At 39.3% G+C, this 9,739-nt stretch overlaps 2 protein-coding genes across 4 annotated transcripts; both read left to right on the forward strand.

Moving 5' to 3' along the window:
• Nucleotides 1-1,185: 1,185 nt before the first annotated feature.
• LOC130714056 (uncharacterized) lies at nucleotides 1,186-3,873 on the forward strand. Of its 3 annotated transcripts, none has more exons than XM_057563912.1 (2): nucleotides 1,186-1,319; nucleotides 2,325-3,873. In XM_057563912.1, exon 2 carries the CDS (start codon nucleotides 2,401-2,403, stop codon nucleotides 2,917-2,919), a length of 519 nt encoding a protein of 172 aa, XP_057419895.1. In that variant the 5' UTR covers nucleotides 1,186-1,319; nucleotides 2,325-2,400; the 3' UTR covers nucleotides 2,920-3,873. The 3 variants fall into 3 exon arrangements, with proteins under 3 accessions (XP_057419895.1, XP_057419893.1, XP_057419896.1); XM_057563910.1 differs by having other exon boundaries at nucleotides 1,269-1,319; nucleotides 1,586-3,873; XM_057563913.1 differs by lacking the exon at nucleotides 1,186-1,319 and adding an exon at nucleotides 1,326-1,899.
• Nucleotides 3,874-4,004: 131 nt separating this feature from the next.
• On the forward strand, nucleotides 4,005-6,274 carry LOC130714057 (uncharacterized). Its single transcript, XM_057563914.1, has 2 exons — nucleotides 4,005-5,746; nucleotides 5,839-6,274. The coding sequence occupies exons 1-2, from the start codon at nucleotides 5,567-5,569 to the stop codon at nucleotides 6,163-6,165; spliced, it is 507 nt and encodes a 168-aa protein (XP_057419897.1). The 5' UTR covers nucleotides 4,005-5,566; the 3' UTR covers nucleotides 6,166-6,274.
• Nucleotides 6,275-9,739: the final 3,465 nt, after the last annotated feature.

Here is a 9,739-nt window from a genome sequence, read left to right on the forward strand (position 1 = left end):
ACCACCACCACCCAAAAACCCAGAACCCACCCACCACCATCACTAATCTCTTCACGCTAACCCGAACCCAGAGCCTAGCACCACCCCTCAAATCCCATCGAATCAGACCTCAAAACCCACCACGCAACCCCCAACCCACCCATCACCCAGAAACGCAGAACCCACCCACCACCATCACCAACCTCTTCACGCGACCCACAACGCATAACCGACCACCATCTCTCATATCCAATCGAATCAGAGCGGGATCGATTCAACTTGCTTTAAGATCGGTGAGTTTAGAGACTGAATTCAACTCAGAGAAGCGTGGAATCGAACACAGAACATGGAGAATATAAAAATATTACCTTCCCACTATGCCACATGTTCATTTACAATAAACGCACATTACTAATTCTAAATATAATTACATCACTGAAAAATATGAAAAATGTGAAGTTGTATGAGCTGTATTATTAATATTAAAATTTTTAAATATACACTGAGTTAAGCAGTCCGTCCAGTGACCCATTGGTCCGACCAGTGACTCATTGACTCAGTACCTTGACCGAGTCGATGATCGAGCCGAGTTTTAAAACACTGCTTTTATTTTTATTTAAAATTGAGTGTCCCCATTGAGATCTACTCCCACCAATTTCTATAAAAGTGATTAATAATCACAAAGCCAATGACAATACTAGTAATGAGTAACTGCATTCCAATTTCCTACCCGTCTTTATTAGTGTTCATGATTATGAATTGATTTCTTTCTTCAATTGTGTGTGAATATTTGGTGAGAAAATTAACTTTTCCACATCAGTGGAATCGCACGCTCCACAACAAGACACGCAGACAGAAAGTGTACCCTAAAATGTGTCATGTTTTTCTAGAATAGAATATCATTTTGTCAAACAAGTTGCCTGCATTCCAAAACAAAGTTTCATTTTCCAAGAATTTAACATTTTAATCTTACAATTTTTTTTTTATTTTTATCGGCAATGATGTATATATTTATTTATTATTTTAATCTTACAAATAATAAATAAATAAAATTTTAAATAATTAAATAAATGGTGCATAACTGAGCATTAGATTTAACACCCCACTCATTAGAAATGTCACCCCACTTACGGAAACTAAGTTTCCAAAATATTTCGAAAATAAGGTTTCCGAAGCATTTTTTCACTCAAAAGTGAGGTGTTACATGTATTTTGCACTACAAATCACGAATTAATTTCGGAATCTAATAATTCGGAATAATGGTTTAGGTGGCAAATCCAGCTCTCTGCATAACTGTGTACTGGGTCTGTTTCAAATCTACAATTTCCAAACGCGCAGAGGTATGATACCCATCTCTGCTTCCAATCGATTTTGATCTTATCTGTGTTACCCTCGTGGATCTAAACTCGAAAGTCTGTTCTTTTTTAATTCTGCACTCTGCATTGTAGTGTTACTAATCTATGAATGTGAGACAATTTGATTTTTGATTGAACTGAAAGTCAATGTTTTTTTTTTGTTTGTTCAAGCCAAATCATTGGTTTTCTGTTGATAATTCTGTGTATGCTTCTTTGAATTGTCAAATAATTTGATTCTTACTTTGATTTAGATGTCTTTTGGGGAAGCTGGTTTTGTTTCACCCTTCTATGGATTCTGCTAATGTGGATAGTGTTTCAGATTTGGTTCTGCTTCATGTTCATAACCATTTTGATTTGTTTGTAATTTTTGTTTTTCTATAGACACAGTATCATGTGAGATGATTGTAGTTGAGTTGAAATTCTCATCCTGAATTCATGATATGTGGTTGCTATGCTATCTTATGGCATACAGAGAGAAGGAGAGAAATTTTGAGATCATGGTCCATAGTCTATAATGTTTCAACTCGGTGACCCGCATTTTTCGATTTAACCAACATGAATCAAGGTTTTTTACCATCCTCCTGCAACTAGTTTTCCTTTGGTTTTGTAGGATAAAATTTCTTGAAGCTTAGTGGATTGCTATTTTGAACTAGCTTAGAACTGCTGTTCTGCTGTTTTGTTAATTTGATCCTCTAACTAAGTATTTGGTGCTCATGCTCAGTGCCTCTTGCACAATATGACACATGCTCTTTCTTTATGTTCAAACCTAACTAGATACACAGAACACGAAATTGCCAACTAGTTTTGTAATAGTCAGCTTCTTTTATCTCAGTCTCAGAATTAATTCTAACACACAAAAGCTACTCAGACACAGAAGCTATTTTTAGAATTGATTTTGGTTTTAAACGTGATCATATGATGTGTTTCCAAACATGCACGAAGAAATTTATGGCTTTACATCTCAAATCATTGGGTGACACTAATGTACAGGTAATTGAATAACTCTGCTGGGTCCATCTCGAAGACTCGAATATTTGGATCTTTGATTTGAGGTAATAGGAGCACCATGGCTCCGAGACTTGAAGGTATTAAGGGTGGAGGAGGATCCATCAAGCTTGGGACCACTGGAACAATCAGTTCCTTAATGACAAGGGAGTTGGATCAAATCTCTTCTATACCACATAAGCAGGTACCTTCAACTTCAAGAAGTAAACCTAGAACACTTCCAGTTTCAGTTCCCTGTAGTAGTACAAGTACAATCCCAAAAAGACTACAACCAAGTAAATCATCAGATGAAGCCAGTAGCAGCAGCAGAAGCAGTAAAAGTACTACAAACCATAGAATCACTGGGAATGTGTTGTCCCAGAAAACAAAAGCTAATGGCAGAAAAACCCATAGAACACCCATGCTTGGTTCTGATAACTTTGACAGAAGTCCAGTCATAGAGAAAAATCATAAAAAGATACCTAACATTGTTGAAGTTGTGGACATAAAATGTGGGAAGGCAGAGAAGGCTTGGGCTACCCCTTTAACAAGTCGTCTTAAGAAGCTCGGTTTCTCAAAGCTCTCTGAGAGCATTATCTAAACATGTGATTTTTTGTATCAGACCTCAGGTTCCTGTAACTGAAAGATGAAGTCCCATTTGGCCTACCCTGGTCTGATACATCCACCATAGAGCACATGCTTGGTAGGAGCTTGCCACTTCCGCGCTTTTTCTTTGTATTTTCTGCTGTGGATGCAATGGTGCATCTCGAAGTTGTGCTGATAGAGGAACCGACATCTGTGATTTTGGACTTGTTCCTTTGTGGCCTGTCTTGGGAATTCAATTCAATCCGGCTGAAGTACTCAATCTCTTGCATTATGAGTGATGCAACTGTGCCCCGGGTGCCTATTTCTACTGGAGGAAATCCAGCCATCTCCTTTGGGTCAAGGGTAGTGGGTTTATGCATGCTTTCTGTGGCTGGTGTTGAGGAGAAAGCAAATTCTTCTGATTTGAGAAGGGTTGTTTGCGGTTTTGTTCTCATGGGTAAACTGCAGAGAGACTGGGGCATTTTCTTTGGTTTCAAGAGATTTTGTTTCAAAGAATTCTTCACCTTATCTGACTGCATGGCATGAGGTTGTGTAGTTGGGAGATTGGTTAATGACAATGTCACACCAATCATGTGCTTGCAGTTATAGCACACGAGCTCCTAACTACTGTACCATCCTTTTAACTACTTTAAGTTTCACCATGTTTCTAGGTACATTACATGCTAGGTCATTGTTTGGAACTCTTGTCAATTTGGAGTGGATCTGATGGGATTCATGTGAAAGGTTCCATTGATGTTTTGAGTAAGTTGGTGTTGTATTCTGGTGTCTTAATTGGCAAGGAATAGTAGGCTAACAGCAAACTAGGTCAGGAAAGCAACTAGTAATTAGAGTGCTTTTTCAGATTTTGGAAGTATGGATGTCTTTATTTGAGTTGGCTCTATCTACTTTGTAATTTATACTTATATGAGATTATGTGGGGTGTGGGAAAGATGTCACATTATTTACGAAATCTAATTTTATCAATGAGTTGGACTTTTATCTTGAAATTAGCCAAAAACCCCGTTAGGAAAACCATGATGCAGGGTTCATAGCTTTCCCTTCACTCAAAAGTTGTTTGGAAAATATTTTGTAGACACCCTTTTAGGTGTAGATTGCAAAAGGAAGAGAAGAGATATATGATATGACATGAGGGGAAGAGTCTTAAGAGAGATACAGAAAGAAAAATGGGATGTATATATATCTGGTGTTAGTACTTAGTACTCTTTAGGTGTCTAGGAATTTTGTTGTCTTGCCACTGTATTTTATGCTATCCTACTGATTCTTTAAAATATTATGATGTACGTGTGGGAACCCTTATATGATTGATTCTCCAGTCAAAATTAGAAGTTTATGCGAGTAAGTTTTTGAGATTCAGAAGGGTAAGAGAAGCTGATTCTATAGGTGTCATAATTACTTTATGAATAATAACCCTTGCACACTTATTACATCTATACTTTATGAGAGAGATAGAGATAGATTAGAGAGAAATTAGAGATAGAGATAGATTAGAGAGAAATTAGAGATATCATAGATGGTGTGATAAAAAAAAGAAGAGATAGATAGGAAGAGAAAGTGAGTGGAATTGAGATGGAAGATAAATTGATGTGTGAATGAATTATATCTCTTACTCTATATAACATATCATTGAACTCATTTCTTTCCTCAATTGTACTTTGACTTGTATCGTTTATTGCTACCCAACTTTAGAACCCCCAAAAGAGATCAAGTTAGAGGAACTTGTGTCTTTACCCTCCAGAAGCTGACACTGCTGGTGGACCCTCATCATGACCTTTGTGGTGGAATCACTCACGGGTAGTTCATTCTCTTGGACTTATTGGCCATAGATTTCATTTCAAAAGCTGGGAAAAAACGAAATAATCAAAGCTAAGAAGTGTCCTTTCTCATTCACGAATAAGATCAGTTTCTTTCTATTCTATCAATACAGTGCATTTTAAGAATACATGGCATGCCTTTCTTTTAAAGCTCCTTCTAGCCACAAAGATGAACTCCATCACAATCATACATAGGAATAGATGGGCACAACTTGGTATGAGTAAGTGAATATCATAGGGGCAACCATAGTTTGATCTAATAGAAAAGCAACTTTTTCTTGCTTTTACTCAAACCTTGGTTTAAGACTTAACATCATATTCAAATGCATATCATTGTGATTTTGCCAAACATATTTGTGGACTATACTTAGGCCCCCGCTCAAAACAGTTTATCTTATAACAAACGCTTATACAAATGTTTGCAAGAACTTGTGTAAGTATTTTGTGGAGTAAATAGCCATTCTGGTCCTTGAATGTGTTCACTTGTAATGAAGTGGTCCTCAGCTTTTGAAAATGGGCTTTTTTCATCCCTGAATGTGTTGCCATCGGTCAAGTTGGTCCTTGGCTCAGTTTTCCGTTAGTCCCTCAGACGGAAAACACCACATGTCACGTTTTTTTACACGTTGGCATCCTAGTTGGCTCTCCAACGGTCAGAATGAAAGTTTCTAACCCGTCAATTTAGTCCTCATCATTGAATCTACATAATCACCCCCAATTCTTAACCCTGGAGCCCCAAATCAGAAACCCTAGTTCTTCAAACCTACAATTGGCTTCTTCAATTCTCTCAATCGTGAAATCACTACCTCTCGTTGTCGATTCTCATCCATTAACATGACAGTGGGCTCTAATTCTCGTGGTGGTCAGAGGTCAGGGCCGACATATCGTGAAGGTGGAAGTGCTTCTGTGAATGGCAGAGTTGTGCGCTGCAAATGTGGCGTCGAAGCAAAAGTGAGGATCTCTAGAACAAATTTGAACCCAGGTAAACCTTGGTATGGTTGTCATCTACCAAAGGTGAGTTTCTTCTCTTTCTTCTTCTTGAATGTTGATGCATGTTATATTTGTAACCCATGAACTCGTGATGAATGTTGTTGTTTTTTTCCCAGAATCATCCTCAAAATTGCAATTATTTCCTCTGGGTTAGAGATGAAGAAGATGGAATTACAGAAGTAACTAGCTCAAGGGAGGAAGAGATCATGCAACTGAAAGCAATTTTACTGAAAAATCAAGCCATGATTGAAGAATTGAGGGTTAAGAATGAAGCTGTCATTGAAGGTATAATGGTGCTGAATCAAGCCATGATGGTGAAGAATGAGAGGGTCACACAAGAACTGAGGATGTTGAGAGTTTCTGTCTTAGGTTTAGTGTTGATGTTGGTGATAGTGTTCTTTTTGTTGCTTTATTCAGGTTCTGTTCACTTTCTAGGCAGTTAGAGGTTGAGTATGTTATGGAATGTTATGGAGAATGAGAATGTATGTAATGTTTATGAATTATGCAATCCTCCTTGTTATGAATCATGCTACCATTTTAATGCAAAATGAAAATGACTGTGTTCAATCCTTGTTATCCCTGACTACTACAATCCCTGTCAAAGATATACCAAATCAGGATAAATTCATTCTGCATAACATAAGTCAGGATCTTGTCATTGAAGATAATTACATAATCACACAATGACAAACATATACCAAATCAGCAAATTGACATTCAACATAAATAGATTCATTAAATAAGTCAGTTACCACAAAGTTATGGCACATTAAACAAACAACATTGTTCCCAAAATATATGAAGACCATAAAAGGCTTCCAAATGTAACCAAGACCATAAAAGGTGTCCAAATGCAACCTAGACAATAAAGGGGTTCCTTGGCAAATTACAATCCCATCATACTATGGATAGGGATATCAAAAAACAAAAAGACTTGGTTCATTAGTTGTTGTTGTTCTGCCCATTCCTTGGGAAATTGGGGGTAGGCATGAAAGTCATTTGTGCTCCATTGAAGACAGCAGGGACATGACCTAGTGGTGGTGAGCTTCTGACTTGAAATTGCATAAGGCCAGCTGATGTTGTTGGAGTGGAAGACATATTTATGTTACGGGGGGGGGGGGGGGGCTGAAAACAATTCATGTGCCTCTAGCTCTGATAGGAGGAGGCCTAAATCCAACAGCTGGAGCTCTTGGTGGCATAGGCAGAGTTGGAGGTCTTGGTGGCATAGGCAGAGTTGGAGTAGTTGGTGCCATTGGCTGAGTTGGAGTTGTTGGTGCCCTAGCTCTTGGTGCCCTAGCTCTTGGTGCCCTAGCCTGAGTTGGAGCTGTTGGTGCCATTGGCTGAGTTGGAGTTGTTGGTGCCATTGGCTGAGTAGGAGCTGTTGGTGCCCTAGCTCTTGGTGCCCTCCTAGTTGTTGTGGCCTGTAAAGTAGTCATAAAATTGAAATTAATTTTAAACCATAGTGGTTTTCTATCAATGAATTAAAACAACACCATACCTCATTTGATGAGCCTGCATTTGCATTCTTTCTTTGTCTTGATGCCCTCCTTCTGGTTGTAACCTGTAAAGAACCATGTTGGATGTTAATCAAGGGGTTGAAACCAAAACTAAACTGATGATGGAGCAGGATTTTACCTCAGATGATGGAGCAGGATTTGCAGCATTTTCACTGACAGGTTGAGGGATAGGCTGAGACAAATTTTCCTCAGGTGGTGCATTCTGTGATAAATCAATCTCAGTTTGATTTCCCTCATTTTCCTCAGGTGGTGGGGGGACCCATCCTGTAGGCACAACTACGTCAATCAACCAACAACAAGCTCAAATCATGAAACCTAACCGTAAATTTCAAAACATGCAGATACATACCTGAAAGCAAGGGAACAAAACCTCTTTGCCACAAGCTTTCCAACGTCGATCACAGCTCCGGTTAACTTCCATTCACAGAGCTGTTGCAATGGATGAGAAACCTAGGGTTCTTCAGTCGTTCTTCACTCTCCTCTCTCTGTGTTTTTGGTTTCTTATCTCATGGGTAATAGGTGAAGAAACGCTTGGTTTCCATAAGAAGCTGGCAGGGACTTATTTGCCCGACTTTGGCATCCATTAGAGGGTCAACACCTGTCCAGGGACTTATTTGACAGTGAAGTTTTGGAGGGAATATGAATAAGGAGCCAACTAGGATGCCAACGTGTAAAAAACCGTGACATGTGGTGTTTTCCGTCTGAGGGACTAACGGAAAACTGAGCCAAGGACCAACTTGACCGACGACAACACATTCAGGGATGAAAAAAGCCCATTTTCAAAAGCTGAGGACCACTTCATCACAAGTGAACACATTCAAGGACCAGAATGGCTGTTTACTCTATTTTGTGGTCTATCTATATCTATTAGCGATTTTGAGCATAAGCTATTCATATTAGCTTTTGAATACAAGTTTATGGTTTACTTCTAACTTATTTTTATCTTTTTTTTAAAGGTTTCTCAAATTGACTTATAAAATAAAATCTTATTTTCATAAGGGTTTAATTTTTTTTTAAAACTATAAGGGTTTAATTAAGTTTCTCTTCAATGGCGACACCCATGAATTTGCCAACTAATCAATATCAATTAATGTATTGTCTGCATGTGATAGCTGGCGTTGAGAAATATCAAAAGCTCATCACATGTAGGGGGGAAGAGTCAGAGTTCAAACCCCGACGAAAGAAATTCTCCGGCAGGAAGAGGTGCTTTGGTTTCAGAAATCCCGTGAGCAATGGGTAACGCATGGAGATAGAAATATGTCCTTTTTTCATACTCAAACCATGCTTTGGAGGAAACGGAATAAAATCCATAAATTGAAGTTGCAAGATGGTTCTTGGAGTACAGACGATGTTGATCTCCAGTCGGAGGCCCAGGCATACTTTGTAGACCTTTTCTATCCAGGCCGTGATGATGTGCAATTTCCTTATCACGTAGATAATTTGCCTCATCTTCCTGATGATTGTGTGGTGGATCTCTTGGAGCCAGTTACCTTTGAGGAGGTAAGGTGAGCCCTCTGGTCTATGAAGTCCTTTAAGGCCCCTGGCCCTGATGGGTTTCAACCAATCTTTTTCAAAAAAATATTGGGACATTGTGGGGGAGGACATTTGGAGAGTGGTGAGGGATGCCTTCTCTTCTGGTAGTATTGATCCTGCTTTGGCTGAAACTTTGATTGTTCTGATACCTAAAATAGATGTTCCTACTCAAATGAAGGATCTTAGGCCCATCAGCCTTTGCAACGTGGTTTATAAAATTATTACCAAGGTTCTTGTTGCTCGGCTGCGACCCTACTTGGATCACATTATTAGTCCCTTGCAGTCCAGAAGAGGAACAACAGACAATGCGATCTTAGCTCATGAGGTGGTTCACCATCTTAATTCTTCGTCTGCCAAGAAGGGCTACTTAGCCTTCAAAATAGATCTTGAGAAGGCATATGACAAGGTCTCCTGGCGGTTTTTGGAGGATACTCTCATTGGTTTTGGCTTTCCGAGTTGTATAGTTCGCCTTGTGATGAGCTGTGTTTCTTCTTCCAAACTTGGGCTTCTCTGGAATGGCACACGGTTACCTTGGTTCACTCCTGGGCGAAGGTTGCGTCAGGGTGACCCAATGTCCTCTTATTTGTTTGTGATGTGCATGGAAAGGTTGTCAGTTTGGATCCAGAATGCGGTCCATGATCAGGTTTGGCTTCCGATTTCAGTTTCTCGAGGTGGCCTCCCCTGTCTCATATCTTCTTTGTTGACGATGTCATGTTATTTTGTAAGGATACGAGACCCCAAATGCAGTTGGTGGTTGATATGCTTGAGGATTTTGGAAATGCTTCATGGTTGCGTGTTAATGTGGCTAAGTCCAAGGCCCTTTGTTCAAAGGGGGTGACTTCAGAGGACAGGTGTGGCTTTGCTGATATCTTCCCTTTTGGTTTTGTTCGTGATTTAGGAAGGTATCTGGGTTTTCCGTTGGCCCATGGAAGACCAACTCATGCGAGGTTTTGTTACCTTCTTGATC

This window comes from Lotus japonicus, chromosome 4 (assembly GCF_012489685.1).
Source record: "Lotus japonicus ecotype B-129 chromosome 4, LjGifu_v1.2".
In the NCBI taxonomy this organism is placed as follows: domain Eukaryota; kingdom Viridiplantae; phylum Streptophyta; class Magnoliopsida; order Fabales; family Fabaceae; genus Lotus; species Lotus japonicus.